Source organism: Mytilus galloprovincialis, chromosome 7 (assembly GCF_965363235.1).
Source record: "Mytilus galloprovincialis chromosome 7, xbMytGall1.hap1.1, whole genome shotgun sequence".
NCBI classification, from domain to species: Eukaryota; Metazoa; Mollusca; class Bivalvia; order Mytilida; family Mytilidae; genus Mytilus; species Mytilus galloprovincialis.
The window spans coordinates 30,766,283-30,790,895 of record NC_134844.1 but is presented as its reverse complement, the minus strand read 5'-3'; the positions used below and the strand labels follow the sequence as shown (position 1 = coordinate 30,790,895).

General features: G+C 30.9%; 1 protein-coding gene across 2 annotated transcripts; it reads left to right on the top strand.

The window, feature by feature from the left end:
* The first annotated feature begins 885 nt into the window (after positions 1-885).
* On the top strand, positions 886-24,011 carry LOC143082740 (uncharacterized). Of its 2 annotated transcripts, none has more exons than XM_076258575.1 (14): positions 886-979; positions 4,111-4,262; positions 7,334-7,409; positions 8,480-8,591; positions 10,332-10,479; positions 10,900-11,217; positions 12,220-12,450; positions 15,014-15,156; positions 15,507-15,575; positions 15,765-15,866; positions 16,253-16,336; positions 17,210-17,424; positions 18,196-18,668; positions 19,222-24,011. In XM_076258575.1, exons 2-14 carry the CDS (start codon positions 4,122-4,124, stop codon positions 19,315-19,317), a joined length of 2,208 nt encoding a protein of 735 aa, XP_076114690.1. In that variant the 5' UTR covers positions 886-979; positions 4,111-4,121; the 3' UTR covers positions 19,318-24,011. The 2 variants fall into 2 exon arrangements, with proteins under 2 accessions (XP_076114690.1, XP_076114691.1); XM_076258576.1 differs by lacking the exon at positions 886-979 and adding an exon at positions 1,072-1,153.
* The last annotated feature ends 602 nt before the right edge of the window (positions 24,012-24,613 follow it).

Sequence of the window (24,613 nt, the reverse complement as noted above, 5' to 3'; positions counted from 1 at the left end):
CCTGGTTTCCTTGAAGTTAAACTTAAGGTAAAATATTTAGAAAGCTGTGAAAATTGCAAAATTTGGTTGAACAGATAGGGATTTTTAATTGGTGGTCTGACACCTAAAAGCGTTGACCGAAGTAAATTTTGTATGAAGTGCGGAAGCGCTTCATACTTAAAATGTGCGCACGGTCAACGCTTTTACAACCCTATAAAGTTACAAAAAAAGCATTCAATTCTCTTTTTTGTAAATTTATTGGGGTGTAAAAGCGTTGACCGAAGTACATTTTGTATGAAGTGCGGAAGCGCTTCATACTTAAAATGTGCGCACGGTCAACGCTTTTACAACCCTATAAAGTTACAAAAAAAGCATTCAATACTTATAATTACATTTTTACCTATAGGATCATGAAAACACGCCTTTTATCAAGTTTTTATTTTATTTACCTGTGCACTTTATTGTGGGACCTCGATCGTGTCATCATGAATGAGAAGTTTTATTGAGTGATACAACTGCCTAAGGAATAACACATGATGTGCAGTTTGCCAATCAGAATAACGTATTGTAATGAAACATACATCTAATGTAATTATTAATAAATAAAAATGAAAAAGCATGCAAAAATAATGAAAGCCAATCAATTTTATGAGCCTCCGGCAGAGTCACTGAAAGCTCAACCCAGCAGAGACAACAACCGAATGATTAAGTCTGAAAAACGGCAAAAGAAACCATCAAGTAAGTGCCATACATTTTAAAAGATCAGTGCTTGGAAATTATACATAATAACATTAACAACCCCTATCTCGAAAATAATCCCTAAAAAATAACTATTATGTCTATTATCCCATAATCCCGACTCGAACTTGAACTCGAACGTTAACTTGATAGTTTAGTGCAGATTACGCACGTGATTGGTAAATGATTGGTGACCTTTGTGTGACCTATCTCTTATTTATCAAATTGTTTGCAGTTGTCATGATTGTGTTCATCCAAATTTGTAAGTAGACTGAACAGACAAAATATAAATTGGAGGGAGGAAAAGATAGGTTATTGATCACAGTAGGTCACGTGAGAATAAGTTAAGAATGCGCACTTTTACAAAACACAAAATTGCGCCATCGGCCATTATTTTCTACGATTGCAGACACATGTAAATAAACTGAAGAAAAAGGTAAACAATGATTTTATCGCTAAAACAATGATTTTATCGCTAAAACAATACAAACCTGCGAAAAATGATAAATAAATCTACTAAAAAGTTAAACATCGCAAAGATTGAGAGGAAGAATAGAATTTTTTTTTTTTTGGTGACAAGTCGAAAACAATTTTTTTCTTTCAATTTTAGCATTATATAGTGGCAGCTGAGGATTTGTTTTTGATCGGTTATTTATTTTTGTAAACTAAGAGGACAGGTTATTCATTTTCTGCACTATTGAAGCAAGATTTTTCATTTTCATTAAAGCAAGGGACTGATTATTTATTTTCACAACTATATTAAATTTTATGATACTCTAAAACATAATTTTAATGTATTAAAGTTTGGTTGTAACTAGCCTCTTTTAAAAGTATTGGCAAACATATTTTGCAGAGCGAAGCGAGGCAATTTTTTTTTTTGTAGGGTTTTGAAGCCACTGAAGACCCAAGAAGCTATAGAACAAATGACGCAAAATTATGCTTTCTGGGTGTTCCGAAGACCCTTTCTTAATCAGAAAGTGCAAGTTTTGTTTTAATAATTTTTTGACAATATTTTGGTCTCAAAGAAAAATGTATAAATTCAGTGTAAGACTTCAGTTTCTAGGGACAACATCAAAAGACCAATGTGCATCTCACTAACATGTTTAACCCCGCTGCATTTTTGCGCCTGTCCCAAGTCAGGAGCCTTTGGCCTTTGTTAGTCTTGTATTATTTTAATTTTAGTTTCTTGTGTACAATTTGGAAATTAGTATGGCGTTTATTATCACTGAACAGAATATATTTGTTTAGGGGCCAGCTGAAGGACGCCCCCGGGTGCGGGAATTTCTCGCTACATTGAAGACCTGTTGGTGACCTTCTGCTGTTGTTTTTTTCTATGGGCGGGTTGTTGTCTCTTTGGCACATTCCCCATTTCCATTCTCAATTTTATGATAAAGCAAAAATGGAATTCACATAGTTAAGTGTGTGGCTGCTGTTTTTTTTTTTTTAAACTCGTAATCAAGTTCAGAACAAAATTAAAATTACAAGATTACAAAAGGAATGCAACACTAACAGAATACAGAAGGGCAATCAATGAACAAAGACAAATAAATAAGAAACATTGATCCCGAAAAATCAGGGCTACGTCTGAGGGAAAACAGAACTTGCTTATTGCAAGGCACTCGCCGTGAACACAATTTGATATGGAGACAAGCGTTTGGTTTTGAAATTTCCTACATGAGGCATTTGCCTCAATGTAGTTACGGCCCTGTTAAAATAAGAGTGAGGTAAGGTTTCCTGAGACAATATACTTTAAGTTAAATGAAAACAATTTTCAGACATTTCAAGTATATTTAAATAATATTTATACTTTTATTATTTAAAAAAAATGGGAAGTGTTTCCTGATTTTTTTTGGGGAAAAAAATGAATTTATGAAGAATCTGATGCCATCTAATACTTTCGATTAGACCTGCTGAGTAATTTATTTTCAATACATTGCAAGTCAGGTATTAAATTTATTTTCAAACTGCCATAGAACAAACCATTTATTTTTGTGATTATCCAGGCTGAGTTATTTATTTTCAAAATCCTCCAGGCCCCCCCCCCCCCCCCCCCCACTGTGAAATTCTATCTGGGTAGGCAAACTATTGAATAGTTATTAAAAATATTTAATCTTTACAAATACTATGAAATAGAAATAGTGTATTTGAATTAAAGCTAAATTGTTAAAAAAAAATGTATTTTAATGGGAAATAATTTCACATATTGTCATTGAAAATGATATCCTGAAATATTCAAGTAAAAATCATTCTTTTAAAAATGAAATTATCATAAAACATATAAAGGAAAACCAGAAGTAATTTCAAAAATCATAATTGTTAAATATCATGATTAATTTAATACATATAAGATAAGGTAAGTAGGTAAAAGTGAGTTGTTTTCAGATCTCAGTACAACTATAAAATAAAAAGTAAAGGTAGAAATATAGTTGCGTTACTACTGTAAACAGTATTATGGAAGAATTTGAGTATGATTATATTTTAATTTTATTTTATAGTTTTGTCAGGGGACAAAGGTTTATTTGTTGATAATATGGATGAATCATAACAATATATTGGAACAAACGCAATTTCAACAGCTGGATAGTATTTTCCTGTGAAATATTATCTGTCATATTAAATCATGTTTTAAGTCATCTTTTTATATAAATGAATATAAAAAATAAGATTCAATGAAATATATCACTATAAAATAGATGCTGGAATATAATATTAATATCTTTAAAATAAAAATTGCTCATAATTACCTCCCTTTGATTGATAAATTATGCAAATTTGTTCTACCTTTTTGAAACATTTATAATCATAGTCAGGTATATATTGATTGCGAGTAACTAACAAGGTTCTGTGAAATATGGAACGGGTAATATATACCGGTACATACTATCCACATAACACAGATAGATTTTCACTCCTCTGGAAAAAATTTAACTGTGAAATACCATGTCTGGAAAAAAATTACTGGGACAAATTATCCCAAGGATAAAATTTAATTTTGGCACTTTCATTGGAGGCACCAAAAAAAACCAAAATAAAACTACAACCAAAATAACCCAATTTATGCTATACAAAAATCAAAATTTCTTATCGTAGTTATTGATCTAAAATGACAATGTTTTTTTTTAATTTGTTTATTATCTTAAACTTTAAATAGATAAAGAGATACTATTGGAGCAAAAATATTAGGCAAGACAAGCTGATCTATTAAAAAGCAACACAGTTGAAATGTCAGACCATTCCTTATTGGAGCTATTGCCCTTAAACATGTTGGATGAAGATTTAACAATTTTTTCAATTTTACCTATTACAAAATGTAGTAATATCTTTAAATCATATAATGATACAAACTTAAAAATTTTGGTTTATTTACACGTACCCTGTATGAATTTATTGCAGTTTTGAACTAGATGCGAAGAGAATCATTACCAATGCGTGTTAGAAGACGTCAATCTGACGCCAAATGGAGGGCCAGTGTTGCTACTTGCTATGAAACACTTAAACATGTTATACCAGATTGTGATAAAATATCAAAAAGGAAAATTTCAAAGGTAAGATTTTAATTGATAAACTATAGATCACAGTACAGCCTTCAACAATGAACAAAACTCATACAGCAAAGTAAGCTCTAAAAGGCTGTGAAGGGAGAAATGTAAAACAATTAAAATGAGAAACAAACTGCCTAATTTATGAAAAAAACAATACATGAAAAACAAATGTGATATACAGCAAATAAGGCCTAAAAAAAAAAGATATGTGTTTCCGGTATCATCATTTTGAAAAATAGGGTCGGTAGGTCGGAATTCTTTTTTTTTTTTTTTTTTTTTTTTTGACATCGTAAATGAAATCCGGAAAATTATCATGGTTTTTCCAAGTCCGGATCCGTAATTAGTTTCAAAAACCGGAAGTGTGCCATTTGCAATGTTTTTGAAGCACCTGCTGTGCAAATTTCTTGGATTTTAACCTATTTGGAATACCTTTTGACATTAATAAAATGTTTTACTGGCTTTCTATGCAAGTAGAAGTAAGAGAGAAAAAATATTATGTCATCTATCAGAAGCCTGTGTCAAAAACGGGGTCGGTTGATACAATTTTTTTTTTTTTTTTTTTGAAGATCCAATAAAAAAGTTAGGGTCGGGGCTAAAAAACAGGGTCGGTCGGGTTACCGGAAACATCGATCTTTTTTTTCTCGGCCTAATGAAAACCACTGAATTACATGCGCCTGACTAAGAGGGACAGGCACATACAGAACGAGACAAGGTTAAACATGTATACTATTGTCAAAACCTCCCCTAACTTGGGACATTGGTGTGCAATCATGTCCAAGATATACCCAGATGTCGATATTGTTGATATCAGCAATGTTGACACGATATCAATGTTTCATTAAAACATCCATGACACACAAAGACATACCAGTGGCGGATCCAGGGGGAGGGTTCTGTGGGTTGGAATCCCCCCTTTTTTGGAAGATCAATGCATTTGAATGGGGACATATAGTTGGAACCCCCCTCCTTTTAAAATGGCTGGATCCGCCACTGCATACTCAGATGTCGATATCGATATCAGATCAATATCGATTTTTGCTTAAGGGGGTTCGCGGGTCTAAATCATTTATATAGGATTTCTCTATATTTTTCTATAAATGAACTTCATCTTATAGTTAATAGAAAAATAAAATAAAAAAGTGGGGTCACCGTCCATTTGCGCTCACAATCTGCCTTCGAAAGAAGCATACATTTTTGTAAAGGTGTTTTTTTTCTGTTGAAGTAATAGGAGAAATAAAGGTAATATCGAAATAAAAAAAGAAATTTATTACAGAAATAGCTAAAATTTTACAGTAATTTAGTTTAAGTACAGCTTATATGGAAATTATATTAAAAAAGATAGGTCACCGATGAGTTGAAAAAGATATTTCAATTTTAGAGCCAAAAAATGGCATTTTTCCACCAAAGGGAGATAATTTGGAACTTTTTCAATAATATATACATTTTGAAAGTCAGCTGGGGCCAACACGAATTGATTGTTTTGAATGATTTTTGTACCATATGATAAAGTAACAACTACAAAAGGAAATGAATAAAATTTGTAATGAAAAACAAATGTTTGATTTTTTTCTGAAATTTTTATACCCTCGAGCCTCCTTAAAACATAAATGAAAAACCAAGAGTTAGACATACATGTCGATATTTCGGAGGCAGGTTAACAGTAGATTTTATAAATGGACATTGGGATGGAGTGTACAGAAAAATACTTGATTTGGAGTATAACTTGAGGAGTATAGGGACGCTAAGGAGAATAAGGAAAATATCTTGTGCCCTTCAAAGAAACAGAAAACAGTTTAAGTTTATAGTTTAGAGTGGTAGAGAACTTATAACAAACATTTTCATTTGTATATTGATTTTGAATTTATGATTTATTCACTATATATATATATATATATATATATATATATATATATATATATATATATATATATATATATATATATGATCAAGATTATGAGTGCTGAACACAAAATAAAACTATTTGATTAAAAAACAGAAAATGTAAATCTGTTACTGAATTGATTATTTAATGCATTATGAAAAAATTGGTTTAGAAAAGCAAGGGAATTTAAAAAAAATATAGGACAGTTCTTAAATAATGATAAAGACTGCAACAGAAAAGAGTCATTAACCTAAAAAAATATCATCAATATAATACTCTTACAAAAAATGCATACAAATGAAACAAATTAAGATATAGAAAACACGTTTTCATAAATAAAAAGAATAAATTTAAAAGGAATTTTCAAATGGTGATTTTGGGAGATGAACTAATGTACGAAAAATCTACACTTGCTTAAAAGGATTGCAAAGTAAGCATATTGAGAGAAAAAATTAGGAACAAAGCGAAACAAAAATTCTGATTTTGAATCAATGTTGTTGAAACTGACACTTGTTTTAAATGAATACAATTTATGAAAGTTAGAAATAAAAAACACATTACAAGGGAGTATTTAAATGTCTATATCGTATTCGTTATATACCTCATGGTGTAACTGTACAACTTTAAAACTAACCATAAAAATCAGTTTTAAAAAGGTTCAACTGATCAGATTAATACAAAAAAAAACCAAATAAGCCTTATTTACTGAAGCACTAACGAAATTATTGGTCTTCTTTTCTCTACTTGACAATGTATGGCAATTATTATACAAGTTCTTTAAAGCCTTCAGTGTCAAGTTGGAGTACATTTTTCTTACTCTTAGACAACTTTAAGTGAATGTTGCTTATAAATGTTGTGCTGCTAGCAGAGAATCAATAAAAATTGATGTTTACATCCTTGAAATTACCTACTGTGGTTTCATAATTAATATTCATTGGATATCAATTTTCGTGGATTTCGTGGTATCCAGGGAACCACAAATTCAAATGTCCAACAAATAACAAATTTTGTATAGGAATTTATGCAGACTTTTCAAAATCCATGAAATCAAATATCCACAAAAATTAGTACCCACCTAAATGAATGAATCCACAGTAACATTAGATTAAAAAAAAAATAGATTTGAAATATTAAATTGATAGACAGACAAAATAAAATCTGTACTTTAATTGTTTACTCTTTATATTTACAGGCCTTGATTTTGCAGGAAACAGAGAAGCACATAAATAATTTAGAAAATGTTCTTTCAGACATACTATCTGACAAAGGTAATATTCATGAATAAAAAATAAAATTAATCCCTTCATTGATTTATGATTTTCTGATGAATTATTATTCTTATGGAAGTATTTTGACAATCTTTTGGAGTGCAAATGATTGCATATGATACTATCAGATACATACTGAAGTTTTAATACAGAAATGCAATTCATTTGTGTGCATTTTCTTTAAGATATATTCATATAATTTTCAACCTGGTGATAATCTTTTATTTTTACAAATATTGAACATTTTTTGGTGAATTGAAAATTGAGAAGGGGAGATAATTCAGCTAATTTATTTATTAGCATGTACCTGCACTGTAAATTTATCTAGTTTGTGCTGTCAGAAGAGAAAACTAAGTCCAGTAACCACATGGTAATGGACTTAAATTATAACTTATATATTTGCTGTTCCAATGCATTTTGTATAAAGGCCTTTGTCTCATGTTTTATTTTATTTTAAAAATATTATTTGTCTACTAGCTCTTCCATGTAAACAAGATAGAAAAGTTTTGCCCCCCACATATTGTTGGTCTACCTTACATACACATTTCCAGTTTACATAAGATTAAAGTGAGATTGGGGTGATAAGGCAAAAAAGACATGTTTTGCTCCTATATATAGGGTCAACTGTAGAATAGAACTTGTTGTTCATGTTGTGATTTCAACTGGACTGTTTCTAGTATTATATAGGATAACACATACATTTCCTGTTATCTACATGAAGTGTGCAATTCATCATATTTAGGGACAAGGGACAAAATGCTGATTATTTAAGGTGGGTTTGATAGAATCTGTCTTAATTTTTTTCTAAAATAAATTGTTACAGTTACAACTGATATATTGATGAAATTTTTTTTGAAGAAATTGTCATTAAACATTAGGGTTTAGAATCTGTTAGAAACCCTGTACACACAACCTTTTTTTGTTAACCTACTCATAATTCTCCTAATAACTAGCAATACCATTTCTTTGTGATGACAAAATTCATTTACATTGTTTTAACTGTTTGCAAATAATTTGTTTTATTATGAAAAGCAAAAGGGTAGATAACTGAATATATATATCTTTTCCAGCTCGGTCTAGAGGTAAAGTTGTTTTATATCAGACAGAACAGGGACTTGTAGAAGCTAACATGGCTGATGTACAGCAAGACTTAGTCTTAAAGCAGCAGAATATGTATCTACAGTAAGTTTTCTCTTTAAAACTTTTGTTTTTGTTTTGTTTATTAAACTTTTTGAAGAATCTTTAGGCCAAATAAAAAAGTATTTGTGATTCCATGCAGTAACATCTGGAAAAAAGTTATGATTTTTTGTCGAGCCTGCAACTTTTGTTGCAGAAAGCTCCACATAGGGATAGTGATCCGGCGGCGGCTACGGCGGCGGCGTTAGCTAACTTCTTAAAAGGTTTATATTTTAGAAGGTGAAAGACCTGGATGCTTCATACTTTGTATATAGATGCCTCATGTTACGAAGTTTCCGTCAGTCACATGTCCAATGTCCTTGACCTCATTTTCATGGTTCAGTGACCACTTGAAAAAAAAGTTCAGAATTTTTGTAATGTTGAATTCTCTCTTATTATAAGTAATAGGATAACTATATTTGGTATGTGCGTACCTTGCAAGGTCCTCATGCCAGTCAGACAGTTTTCACTTGACCTCGACCTCATTTCATGGATCAGTGAACAAGGTTAAGTTTTGGTGGTCAAGTCCATATCTCAGATACTATAAGCAATAGGGCTAGTATATTTGGTGTATGGAAGGACTGGAAGGTGTACATGTCCAACTGGCAGGTGTCATCTGACCTTGACCTCATTTTCATGGTTCAGTGGTTATAGTTAAGTTTTTGTGTTTTGGTCTGTTTTTCTCATACTTTATGCAATAGGTCTACTATATTTGTTGTATGGAATGATTGTAAGGTGTACATGTCTAGCGGGCAGATGTCATCTGACCTTGACCTCATTTTCATGGTTCAGTGGTCAAAGTTAAGTTTTTAAGTTTTGGTCTTTTTATGTAATTTTATATGCCAAAGGTCAGCTATATTTGGTGTATGGAAATATATTATGATCTATATGTCAGTCCCGCAGATTTATTTGACCATGACCTCAATTGCACGGTTCATTGCACAGTGTTAAGTTTTTGTGTTTTGGTCTATTTTTCTTAAACTATAATAAGTAATAGGTCAACTATATTTGTTGTATGGAAGCTTTGTTAGCTGTACATGTCTGCCTGGCATGGTTCATCTGACCTTGACCTCATTTTCATGGTTCATTGGTCTTTGTTTAGCTACTTGGTTAATGTTAAGTTTATGTGACAGTTGTAATAAAGCTTTATACTTAGGACTATCAACATAATATCAATGATTAGTAAAGAAGGCGAGACATTTCAGTGTGTGCACTCTTGTTTTATTATTTTATGGTTTTTTTTTTACATTTAGTCTATGGAAGCAACATTGTGACTTTAACAGTGCTTAATCAAAAATGACAAAAATATCTTTAGGGTTTGCTGTTTTTTAGACAAAATAGTAGGGTAACTGGAACCACACATATTTTTATTTGGCCTTACATCAACTTCTATATATCAGTTCACCCTATATAAGTTCTACAATTGGAATAATTCGGAATTTAAAATAAGAATGTGTTTAATCTTTGTTTTCAACCTTCCTTTCATACACATGTAAGTTATACGAAGTAATCATTTTCTAACAGTTTCACATTATCATTAGCAAATATACTAAGACTTTCCTTTAATAAAAACTTTTCATTTCTTTAAATGACATTTAATGAAAGGATTCTAATACACTGAATATGTGTTAAACATACTATTAATATTTCTAATATCAAAATAAAAATTGCCATTATATGCTATCAAGTTTCATGAACAAATTGTCAGAATACATTTTTTTTAAATGATGTACATGTATTTTATAGCAATTTTGGACAAAGAAAGAGAAGTAACATTCCATCGGATATAGAAACCGGGATAATTAACCTCAGATCTACATACTGTCCTCTGACTGTTTTACCTACTGAATGTCTACAACAACAAGTTGTTCCAAGTACACCTAATGATGAACCAGTAAGAACTCAAATATTGTCAGTGGGGCATATAGGGTATAGGCCCACCTTCAATCTATAAAAACGATCTGTTTTTGGCATAAAATTGTCCAATCAAAACTTTATGTTCAGATTTATTTGTTGTTTTTTTTCTCGATTTAACACAAACAATTATACTATTTTGAATCTTTTACGAAAGCCTTAATTTGTTTATACTTCTGAAAATTACCAATATTGGACTCTATTGTTAATATAAAACTAATAAATTCTGTTCCTACTAATATTTAAATGTTAGCAAGATGCTTAAATTTTGCTCCAGTTTTACATATATGCAATAAAATTGGTTTGTTTGGTTTATTAATTCTTACAAAAATTAATTTAAAGCTTAACTTACGGGTTTAGATATAAACAATTTTAGTACATGTATGTGTATTATTTTCAGAATAACAGGCAGTTAGAAGAGAACAGAGAAAATATATTTATACCAGGCTTTAATCCTATTGTAAAACCCACAGAAAGAGTACATCTAACACATTTTCCATTCGAACATCTCCAGACTGTTCCTCAACAGGTCTCATTGCTGAAAACTCCAGTAAAATCGAAGTCAAGAACAGATCATGCTTCATCATGTGTTAAGAACTTTGAATACCATGCCCCAGGGGAAGTAACTCCAAATAAAGCTTATTCTTACTTATCTAGGACACCAAAGAATAGTCACAAACGTCAACATTACAAAACACCGGGGAGAATTTCAACAAAGGTAAATTTAACCTTTTAGGACAGCAATTTAATTTTGAATTAACAATAAACATATGTGTATTTATTGAGAGTCACACACCAATGGTCTGGAAATTTTCACTTACAATTTCTGTCATTTTTCAGCTTACTATAAATTCTAGCTGATTTTTAGAATTTTTGCCTGAATTTAAAACATGAAATCCCACATGTGTGAATGATTTTATAGCCTGAACAACATTTCGATTTGGTTCCTGTTTTTATCCAAAAAAATAAAGAATAATATCTGTTATGCAACAATTTAAAAGTAAAATAATTCATTTTGAATTACTTCGAATTTCATTCTCCTTATGAATTTGTGATGTGATTTTGAGAAAAAGAAATATAAACTGAAAATTGTTTGTTGATTATAGATTTTAAATGTTTTTAAAATCATCACCATGATTTAGCCTTTTTGTACTAATGTGGCATAAAATCAATCAATCATTTAGATTTTATAGTGCAGGTTTATTCTGATGTAAAAATTGCAGTAAATGACCAATATTTTCTTTAACAGTGTCATTTGGAATGAGATAATCACATACTATATTATTTTACTTGTTTTTGTTAAAATAGGGGACACTTATATGCATGCTTAGTGCATGTTAAACGAAAGCATGTCCCCCCCCCTTCCCCCCAACAGTAACAAATAATTGTGTAAGAAAAAGAAAGAAAACTTTTTACTTTCTAACCAAATTGGTGATAGCCATTGCTTAAAGTTTATCCATAAATAATTAATCTGATCAATATATAAGCATGTAAGTTGTCACCATGGGTAGCAATTAGGACTATGAAAACTAAAAATTGCAGGTTCTCACTCTGAAAAAACTAAGAACAATAACTTGATTGAAAATATATTTTTTTTTTTAGTTATATGTGCTTTTAACTGCTCAAAAACTGTCAAATATTATTGTATAAAAACCTTTGACATATACAAAGATTAAGATATCCCTTTCAAATATAAAGTACTATTATTTCTTTTATTCAGTTGAAACCTGAAACTTGCAGTAGATTTACTCCAGTCAAACATCCAGGAGAACTGGATCATGGTACACCTCAACAGCTTCCAAGTGTACCTACTGGTTTTACTCCCATAAAACTACCTACAGAATTTGGTACACCAAGTCAGTTTTCAGATGTCCCATTAGGATATACTCCCATCAAAATGTCAGTGGATTCCATGTTACCTGAATCACCATTCACATCTATTTGTATGAAGGTATATCAAATGTAAAAAAAAAACTAACATTATTACTTATAGTACAGGGGCTGCTCTTGTTCCAAAAAAGTTTAAGCCAAAAAATAAAAAAAAATATATTTTGCTCTTAATTTTTCTCTAAAATAGGGTATTGATGTTTACCTATTAATCCTGCGCTATAACTGGCTATAACATTGGCTCTAAAATGTTCCCTAGTTGTTTTGAATTTTTAAGTCTCCCAAACAAAGTTTGGAGACTTATTGTTTTTGCTCAGTTCTTATTATTTTTATTATTCTTCTTCTTCCTCTTCTTCCTCTTCCTCTTCTTCCGCCACTTTAAAACTAAACTTGTCCGCAGCATTTCTCTAAAACTACTTGTCAGATTTACTTAGGGTTTCATAAAATGTTAGACTTATATGTCTAGGTGAGCCATCAATCGTTCATTTGTGCATTGGGGTCTATAAAGGGGTATTTTGGGGGGCAGAAAGAAGGGAGGGGTTTACTATAGAACCCTATGGGATTTTATTTTCTAAAATTTTCAAATGAATATAACTTGAAAACTGTAAGTGATTGATACATGCAGTCTTCAGAAATGATTAAAGGACAATAAAACAAATCACATGAAATATAGGGGGAGTCCCTGGGGGGGGGTCATCCCTACCCCCTTCAATTCGAGAATATGCTTTTAACTTGTAAACGGTCCAGATCCCCACCCCTAAACCATATATATTCTTGTATGGGACAATAAAACTAATCAAATGAAATTAAATAAAAGTTCTTGGGGGTCACCCCCATCCCGTTCAATTTGAGAATGTACTATTATCTTGTAAACGGTCCAGATCCCCACCCATAAACCATATATATTCTTGAATGGGACGATAAAACAAATCAAATGAAATTAAATGGAAGTCCCCGGGGGTCATCCCCACCCTGTTCAATTTTAGAATGTGCTATTATCTTGTAAACGGTCCAGATCCCCACTCCTAAACCATATATATTCTTGTAGGGGACAATAAAACAAATGAAATGAAATAAAAGGAAAGTCCCTAGGGGGTCACCCCACCCCCTCTTGTTTGAAAACTTGTAAACGGTCAACATCCCCACCCCTAAACTATATATATTCTTGTAAGGGACAATAAAACCAATCAAATGAAATTAAATGGAAGTTCCTGGGGGTCACCCCCACCCCTTTCAATTTGAGAATGTACTATTATCTTGTAAATGGTCCAGATCCCCACCCCTAAACCATATATATTCTTGTAGGGGACAATAAAACAAATGAAATGAAATAAAAGGAAAGTCCCTAGGGGGTCACCCCACCCCCTCTTGTTTGGAAACTTGTAAACGGTCAACATCCCCACCCCTAAACTATATATATTCTTGTAAGGGACAATAAAACTAATCAAATGAAATTAAATGGAAGTTCCTGGGGGTCACCCCCACTCCGTTCAATTTGAGAATGTACTATTATCTTGTAAATGGTCCAGATCCCCACCCCTAAACCATATATATTCTTGTAGGGGACAATAAAACAAATAAAATGAGATAAAAGGGAAGTCCCTAGGGGGTCACCCCACCCCCTCTTGTTTGAAAACTTGTAAACGGTCAACATCCCCACCCCTAAACCATATATATTCTTGTAGGGGACAATAAAACAAATAAAATGAAATAAAAGTGAAATCCCTAGGGAGTCGCCCCCACCCCACTCTTGTTTGAAAACTTGTTAATGGTCAACATTCCCACCCCTAAACCATATATATTCTTGTATGGGACAATAAAACAAATCAAATGAAATGTAGGTAAAGTCCCTGGGGGTCACCACCACCCCCTCCTGTTTGAATACTTGTGAATGGTGGAGATCCCCACCAGTAAGCCATATATATTCTTGTATGGGACAAAAAATCAAATCAAATGAACACGGGACCATATGAATTGCGAGTTATGGGAGCTTTGTTTGGGAGACTTCGTAACAGCATCCTGTTACAATTACTTCTTGTTTTGCTTAAATCTCCTGCATCCTGAAAGGCATCTGACATCAATAATAATGGGTTGTGGTGTTTGAACATTTTTTTCACACAATAAAGCATTTATTTTCCTATTTTGTGTATTTTTCTTTCGATCTTATTTTGTGATAAATTTTCATATCATTATAGCTATTAGATATTAAAATTTATCTCTAGAAAGTAAGGGCACATGTGAACATCAACAACAAAATAAGGAAAATAGTGATTAATAGATTATCAATATTCAAACACTAGGCCTCATCTCAGGGCTGTCACCCTTTGATCAGATTATTGATGAGAAATACCCTCTTGTTTGAAAAACCAAAGATTTTCTATAAAATTTAACAAAAATTGTATGGAAGGGGTTCTTCATAGGAAAAGTGACTACCCTATTCATTTGATTTTGGAATAGCGGTAAATTAGCCTTTTTAATAACCGAAGTTACTGATTAATAGAGGAGATGTAAAAATTAAGAAACTCAAAATGTTCAATTTATCAGATATGGTAGAATTGTGTGATATATTTAATTTGAAAAGATGGGATTAACAAATATTTTAATCTTTAAACATTTATTTATTTTAGTCTTTAAGTCCTGATAGTAAGGAACGTCTTGACCATGAGTATGCCTGGTCAGAGCAGATGGGATTGACCAGTTTGTTATGTGACGAGACAATTGATCACATGGATCTTGGTGATGAAGATGATTTAGCCGAGAAAAATTCCAGGTAATTGTACATTATGTTTAAAAGAAACTTGATTGTCATTTGAAATAATTTTAAAAGTTCTATTCTAGGGAAAATCTACATACACCTTGATATATTGGATATTAGAATGCAAGTTCTTAATTATTATTGAGATACTTTGCTGGTCGCATTATTCGAATTTATCAAAACCTTGCAATGATATCTGAATTAACAATATTCATTTATTTATGAACAGTATCTGAATTTGAACTCGATAGGTAGCTTTAGACCAGTGGATAAAAAAATGAAATGGTATAATTTTTACATTTTCTACATCTTTGTATTTTCTACATTTCTACATTTCTTTATACTTAGCTTTTCAAATTTTTTAGGACACCTCAAAACAGTATTAAACCAAAGGAGAAAAGACATAAAATAGCTGAGAAAGGCAAGAAGTTCAGGTAATGGTTTGAAATTGTTTTATATACATAGCTAGAAACATATTTTGGTCTCTTGTGGACATGTCTCATTGGCAATCATACCACATCTTCTTTTATATATATATATATATCAATCTCTAAGGGTTGTGAATTGATTATCAGAAATACTGTAAATTAAATGCAAATTAAATGAGTATTGAAAAATTTCAGGTCATTGTCAAGTTCATCAAGTGGAGGTAACTCTGTCCAGACAAGCCACTCTGGAGGAAAAGGTAGAAATACAGAGGCTAAATGTAGAAGGCAATTAGAAAAGTAAGTTTTGATATTTTAGAAAAACAAGTTAATCTACAAATTTTTGTTTCTGACAAAACTATTTCTCTTTGATAAAGGTTTTGGAAATTGGAATACAAGTCAATAAATTGAAAACAGTTCTTGTTTATTCAATTCTATTTATAACAAATTTTTATTTATTTTCAAATATTTCAATCAACAGTATAAGAATATGTTACAAATAAGATTTATATTATTTAAATACTTTGCAGGTAGGGATAAAAAATATTGCTACTTTTCTTTAAAAGTGAATTATAAAAAAAATTAAATTAAACATACATTTTGTTTTTGCATTTGTTAGCTAAGAATTATAAATGCCAGATCTTTTCAATGGGAAACGTTGCATAGATGTTTTCTCCTATTTTCAGGTGCTTTACAGCAGAAAAAGACAGTCTGCCAGTCATTACAGGGGTTTTTGATAATACTGATACAAATTGCCTAGATTTTGATGGGTATGTCTCTTTTCCATTTTATTTTTCTTTCAAAAACACTGAACTAAGAACTTTGCTTTTGTAGTCAGGGGAGATAACTCTGCAGTAAAAAATCTACCAAAGGAATATTGAGCCATTTAGGTATAGAAAACATAATTTGGAAAGAAATATTTCCTCACATGTCTAATCCAATAATTCAATGTCTTACCAATTACATAAGTCATAAACCATTAAATGTTGCCTAATAAACTTTATTTCTATTTTCACACAGGAAACTGTTTTTTTTGGTTTTCTAATGGACATATTTATTGTGGTTACTTATTTTTGTGGTCTCTTGATTTAGTGGTTTAACACATTTAACTGAAAGAAAATCAATAGAAAATTTGTATTTTGTTGAACCTTTGAAAGTCATGTTTTACTCCAAACACAATCCATGAAAACACAAGAAACAATGAAGAAAATTCAATTTAGAGGACTTTAAAAAAAATAAAATCCAAACAACAAAAATTTTCCTTGAGCATTTTTAAAAATTGTAAATTCAGTAATGTTTGTGATGATTTTATTACAGCAAAAATTGTGACAGGAAATTAAAAAATCTCATTTTATATTGGATAGTATTAGTATGTGGTATTTCCTATTATCGCAATGATGAATTTCATTTTTGCTAATTGTTCAAGCAATATTTTCCAATTACAGTATATCAAATGGACAAACTGCAAAAAATGAATAAATAGAAAATGAATTTGTTTTTGTTTAAACTGCTAATCTATCTTAAGGAATGGCATTCATAGATATATAAGTTAAAATATTGAAGTAGCACACACCTAAAAATAAGACAGGTCAACATGGCTACTTTGTGTACATAGATATATAATATTTTTCGCTTCTTTTCAGATATTTCCTGTTCTATCAATTTGTAGCAGGTGATAAGGAGGAGACATTAAAGGGTGAAATGGCCAGTGAGGTATCACAGATGTGGAAGGAAATGCCTGAAGACACAAAAGATACATTTATTGCCATGGCAGCATTAGAAGGGTCACAGTCAGATTCTAGTCACCTTAGCGATGACCTTATAGAACTTGATGTCAAACCTTTTGATAAAGATAATGGTAAAAAATATCACTATATTGAAAGCATGTAAGCTGAGAATAATTCATTCTAGATTACCAGACCAGCACATAAAATATCACTTTATTGAAAGCATGTAGGCTATTATTCATTCTACTGGATATGAGGCACTGTGTAGCAAAAGATAATAGGAATCATAGAAAAAAAACTTCCCAGTACAACAGACCACATCAACCACCAACACCGAACTCTTCCAACAAAACTGATAAAATGTAGAATGGAAATGGGTAACATGTCAAGGCCTTTTATAGCTGACTATTCAGTATGGGCTTTGCTCATTGTTGAAGGCCATACAGTGACATATAGTTGTTGATTTCTGTGTCATTTGGTCTCTTGCGAAGAGTTTTCACATTGGCAATCATACCACATCTTCTTTTTTATTTAAACAACAAAACTGCTTGAGAAACACGACTTTACAATCTTCTTCTTTGACGATACTACTGTTGATTCATTTATTAATTATGGATACCAATTTTCATGGATTGAGAAAATATTAGTATTTTCATGGATACTTGATTCAGTGCTTAATAAATGCTGCATATAGTCTATAGAATATTTATTGTGTGTCGAACACTTGTTATACTCATCCACCAATACCATGATACTCTAAAAATAATTATAAATTTACAGTAACTTGTGACATTGTGAAGGTGTATGTAGTTAAAACATTTTTGATAACAGTCATAACCCAACAGTGCTATGATATATCATGAATTATTATTTATTTTCCTTGAAAACTCTTTCTATTTCAGATGATGTTCACCACACATTCCACAATGATGTTCACCACACATTCCACAATGAAGAAGTTAGACCCAATCAAGTTATGTTTTCAGTCAAACAAGAACCACAAATTCTCCTTCCACAAAGACCTATTCCCAAATCTTATCATTTCCTTTTACCAGAACATAATGTGCAAGAAGTTCCTCTTGGAAGAGTTGTCTTACCCAAGTTATGTGAGCAGATATTAGTTCCTGAGATTTCGGAGCAGGTAACTGTTCCAGATACCTCAGAAGCAGCAGTTGTTCCAGAATTCACAATGAACAAACCATATTATACTTTGAGTAAACCAGTTATGCAAATGCCTGAAATGGATCACATGATAGGACAAAATGTTGAGGTTTCTGCAGAGATGGGAGATTTTCAGATGGTACCAGAAAGCCAGTTATGTCACTTTGACAGGTCAAGAGCTAATGACCTTGGGTTCATTTCATTATCAAATGAGGTAAAAATTGCAGAAGAATTTAAGATTTCATTTATATGGCTAGCCTTAAAGCAGGAGGTGCACTAAGGGCTCTTTGTTGGTCTAAAAAATATGGCATATATTTTTAAAGTTTTGCACTTTTTCGTGTGCATTAAGTTCAAGTTAATGTGACCATGTCATGGTAAACTACCTAAATAAAACTGGGTTTAACATGATTCAGGGCAAATGAAAAGACTGATACAGACCATTGTCATCATGTCATAAAAAATACTACCGTAAATAGCCAATAGCAGTGTCCTTTTGGATGTGAAAACACATTTATATAACATCTTACTGCAAGAAGCTGTATTTTTACCTTTATATAACCATGATAAAAAGTACTGTGACTTGACATCTCTTGATTTTTGTTAAAATTGGTTGTACATTTAATAGTACTTGAATTATATTATTTTAATAAAAGTCGGATGACTGATACATTGGCCTCTGATACTTAATTCCTTGGGACAGATTGATCATGTATACATTACACAAGTGTTTTAAGTTGATTACATCAAATTTACATTATTTTTTACAGAACAGTATGAATGAAGAGTTCCAACATGTGTTTAGTCCACAGATTACAACAGAAGATCTGACAGAATGGAAAGGACAGATAGTGCCATTAGTTTGAAGTCATTGATTTATAGAAATGTTTGAATTGTATGGAATAAGTTGTACAATATTATGATATGCTAAGTGCTTAGTGCCGTTATCTTGAAGTGATAAATTTATAGAAATTTGAATATAAAACATACTCTATCATTATATGCTAAGTGGTACATTAAAATGTGCTATAATACATTACCATGCAAATTAAAAAAAAACCTTGATTATCTCCCTTCATTAGTGGTATATAAACTGTTCAAAGTAGGTCATAAAATCATGAATACTTATTAAACTTGTTAAAGGTTGTGAATTTGTCAAATTTTCTCATAAGGGTTGAAAAATATTTTTTTGTAAATGGGAGACAGGTAGGGGTTCAGAGGTATGGTAAAAACAAACATATATACTATTAATATCACTTTGAAAATCAATCTGACCAAACGATATCTCAAAATGTCAATCCTTTAACCATGAATTACACATCATTTCAAGTGCTTCATTATAAATCTTTCCACTGAAGTTTCATTCACAGACATGGCCAATATGAAAAAAGACAAGATAACACAAAATTTATTAATGATGAGAAAAATAAAATTATAATTATGAAAAATTGCTTTTTTTTGTATTTAAAGGACTTATAGATTGTGATAGGATTATTTTGTAGGCTATACTATATTGATCAGAGTTATGATATTAATGTGAAGATTTTTGTCTGAATATGTTGTATTTTATGAAGTAAATGATCATGCAAAAATCCACTGTGGATGTTGATTTTATTAAAACTTTATTTGTTACCTGTTGTATCAAGTTGATGTGGTAGTTTGTTTGTTGATACTAGTTTTATAAAACATCTGAAATTATTCTTGTAAATGACCATTTGTTAGAGATCATTATCAGGTTTAAATTTAAGATGCTTTAAAACTGAAGAAGACCTTTAGAAGGATTACGAAAAGTTGGAATATGTTTTCATTATAAAGAAGTGGACAGATAAATCCATGCTAGAATGCTAAGGAAATATGTTTGAAATTAAGTTTTTGTAAAGGGAGACTATCACTATCCCTATGTCGAGCAAAAGTTGCAGGCTCAACAAAAATTAATTCTAGAAATTTTTGGCTCCTCAGAGGTGTACATCCTTAAGTTAAGATATCCAATAGAAGTACTAATGTATCTTAGGACATTAAGAACAATCAGTCCTTTTGGAACAAATCATTGCTGAAGTGGTTTTATGCATAACAGCCCTGTTGCTTATAAGACTGAAACCTCTTATCTTACCTTCTCCTTTTAATTGTTCTTGAAATAAAGTATTTTGTTAAGTATTCTTTAAACAACTTGTATGTAAATAGTGAATCTTAGACTGTATAGAATTTGAAATTGTAAAATATATGAAATTGAGTATATTTTTTTATAGTTGAGAAAAGGAAGACATTACCCTAAGTTTTAAGAATGATAAAAAAAATGTATATTTTATGATAGAATTGAAGTTTACCCTGCATAAATTGGGTGTTTTACAAAAAGCATGCTATTAAAGAAGAGTATACTATATCATTAGAACTGTGATTTTCTAAATATTGGTTCATTTAAAAACATATCAGCTTCTGATAAACTGATATTAAAGCTTCCAACTCTACAGAATTATGTTTTAAAATTAGGATGAAAAAATATAGAATATAGATTAATTTCTATTATTTATCATGTTTATAGATGTTAAATGTTATATTAAACTATTAAATGAATTATATTGAGCTTTTTATTCTCTGAATAACTGTTTTTTTTTAAAAGCTTAGAAAATTTAACATTTACATCTTAATCAAGATATTATGGTCCATGGACACAGTTATCTGCCTTTGGTTTGTTATCTACAAAAAAAGTCCCTAATGTAAAAAGTCTATAACTTGCAAATTTTTTTAATGCACTTTCCAAATTTATTCTTGATATTTCATGCATGAAATATCAATTAAGGGGATGAAATTACATTTTAAAAATGTAGGTGCTGAATCCTTATGTTAAGCAGTGATTAACAGGTTTGGTCTAGTTAAAAAAGTAAAAAAATAGTATGTCTGAAACTGTCAAACTGAATTTTAGACCCCCTTAACGCGTAATTGTCAATATTCTGAGTTAGAGCTGTTAGACTTTACACCATAATTTAATATTATTTGTCCCAATAGTAGTACATTTTACTGTAAAAATATTTTTGAGATGGAGCAGGTGCGATTATTTTAATTCAAATTTATTGTCGAAAAGAAATGCACTATGAAATAACTGTGTTCTCAGGCCTTATAAGGGAAAAACAAGCCAATTAAGACACAACTATAGGCGACCAAGATATTTTTTGGAATCAAAGATAAGGTAAGCTAATATTGTATAAATGTAATATAGAAAAAAATAAGGGTTTTATTTAATTTTTGATAAAGTTCAAAGAAGGCTTTGTTTGTATATAGATTTTGATATGGGGAGCTTTGGTTAAAATTGATGGTTATATATGTTTTTTGTCTTTGACTTTCACAGTTTAGGCTGACTCTGACTTTTACCATATATTTGCGTTGGTATTACTTAGGTCTCAAATAGAAAGAAAATAGAACTAGAATCTACTTAAATTTTGGTAAATAACCTTTCATGAGCTATTGAAAAATGGGTGTTATGGGGCAAAATATTTTCCCCGTAACATAGGGGAAAAAACATAATATCTGACAAAAAGTCTTAAGTATATCCTTAAAATATGATAACAGGAATTACAAAAATTATACAAGGTAACCTATCAATTTTTTATTTTTTCATTATTTATATGGAAAAGATTCCAAGAATACTTGTTTTTAAATTGCATAAGAAATATTGATAAAGAAACAGAGGTTGACTGAAATGAACTTGATCAGTGTAATCTACAGACTTGTAGATAATGGCAGGTTCCCGGGTGAGAAGATGTTTTTGTAGAATGGCATTGTTTGAAGAAAAGCAGGCTATTGTTTGTTGTTATATCTGTTTGATACTAGATTGATTTTGATAGAAATTGTTGGTATAGTTATAAAGGGTGAAATTATTTGTCCAAGTAATTCAGGATGAAATGGTTGAAATTTTAGTACTGTTAGGTGTATTTGATTTTGAGATTCCATTATGAATGAAATAATATAGCACAAAATGATTCTCTTTGAATCATTTGTGTCACCCACTTTGCCAACTTCACGTATCAATAATTTTATTGTTGTGCACTTATAATTTAAGTACGATTGTATGATTGTACTCAAAATAGCAACCTGTGTATGTATCTTATAAGCTGTATTGCTTTTTGAATTACAGCCGATTCCATTGAGTGTGTAGGCAAAGATACTATCTTTGGTTAGCTTGCTTGCAAGCTGAACAGTGAAGTCATTATTAGGTTAGATTAACTACCCTCCTTTAAGAGTAGACTAGTTCAACTAGTCTTTAGGACTAGGCTACTTCAAAAAAGGGTAGTATACCTTATCTAATAATGACTTCATGGTTCAGCTAGGAGGCAAGCTAACCAAAGATATTATCTTTGCCTACACACTCAATGGAATCAGCTGTAAGTATTATTATTGTAAACATTTTCTATGTTAAAGATATTAGCTCACTGAAAATTTGGAAATTATTGCATGCATATATTATTGCTATTTTTGAAGAATGAACAGAAATGAGAGTTAAGGGAGTTGGCTTCTCAGTTTCAAAGTAATTAACTTTTCAACACACTAGTTTATATAGATAGGGAATTAATAAAGAAATCCAAAGAGCAAACAAAATATATAGGTCACTGTGCTTGTTTTCAAGATATAAGCCATTGAAATTTTGGCGGGAAAATATTCTCTCTTGACTTTTCATAGCTTTATCTGCCATTGACAGGTTGAAGTTCTCAAAAACTGTTAAAAAGTAATTAAAATTTTATAAGACTTTTACAGATGGCATATCATTATACATGTAAAAGATTTACAAAAAGAAAAATGGGGGTCACTGGGCAAATTTTTCAAGGCATTCAAATGGGTAAAACCAGAGGATTCCGAAAATCTGACAAAAAATCCAAAACGTGACAAGCCAGCTTCCTTAAATTATTGCAATTTTAGAAAAAGCTACATATAGATATCAGAATGTGATTTCTTTATTTTGCAATACTTAAGGAGAAGCATTATTTACACTATTGAAAACCTTGCTATAATTTCTAAATTTACAGTATGTAGTTTCAAATTACTTATTACATAGAAATACATGATCATGTATGAAATATATTGTTTGCTGTCAAAGTATTATGTGAAATAGAATCAATTCATATGCAAATTTTGTATATTTATATGTTAATAATAATGTACTTTCTTCTTTTGCTATACATAAACATGTATGTATTTTCTCTCCTGTTACACAGTTTCTGAGGCTGGGCTGTATTTTGAAATAACAATCTAAACATCATCACTGTTCAATAGCTAATTCATTCATTTTTATCTTATGTAATTCAGATTTATGAATACAAGTCTAAAGGTACAGTTCATTGTTATATATTTCTAACAAGTACATCTCAAGTCAAAATTTGAATAAAAAACTTATTTTTTCCTGTATTATTTGGATGATAATGACTGTTATTGATAATCAACAGGATTGTTTTTATTGTTAAGTTTGTTGTCTCGGCACTATATTAGCCAGTTATATTTTTGTTAAATATTTGCATCCAAGAAAATGCATTTGTTAGTGAGTTATATTTGAAATAAACATTGTTATGATTTAGACAGTATTTGTTTGTTGTATTTTGAAGTTGGTGCATGGTTTGTGACTGAGTTTCTTATTCTTGCCACTGTCTAACTTTCAAGCCATGTCATCTTGTGCATTATCAGTTGAATTCTTTTTTTGAGTATATATTACATGAAATATTCATGAAGGATTTTAAAGAAAGCTTCATAAATGAAATTGCTAAAAGGTTGGCTGAAAGAGAAACTATTATCTGCAAAATAAGTTGGTTTATAATACAATGTATACCCTTGATATTGTGAGTTGGATATAAAAAAGAATAAATGCAATATGTAGTAGTCTGATATTTGTAAACTCATCCTTTTCACAGATGTTTCATTTAGATATAAGAAGATGTGGTATGAGTGCCAATGAGATAAAAGTAAAACCATTATAGATCAAAGTATGGCCTTCAACAGGGAGCTGTGGCTCACACCAAACAGCAAGCTAAATATTTAGTCTTCATTTTGGTATATATTAGGGACGCAGGCACATGCCAATTAGACTGTAAACGGATGCAATTTGTCTTTATAGATTAACATAACTAACAAGTGAAACTGCGAGCTACTGCTCACTGATGATACCCCCGCCGCAAGTGGATA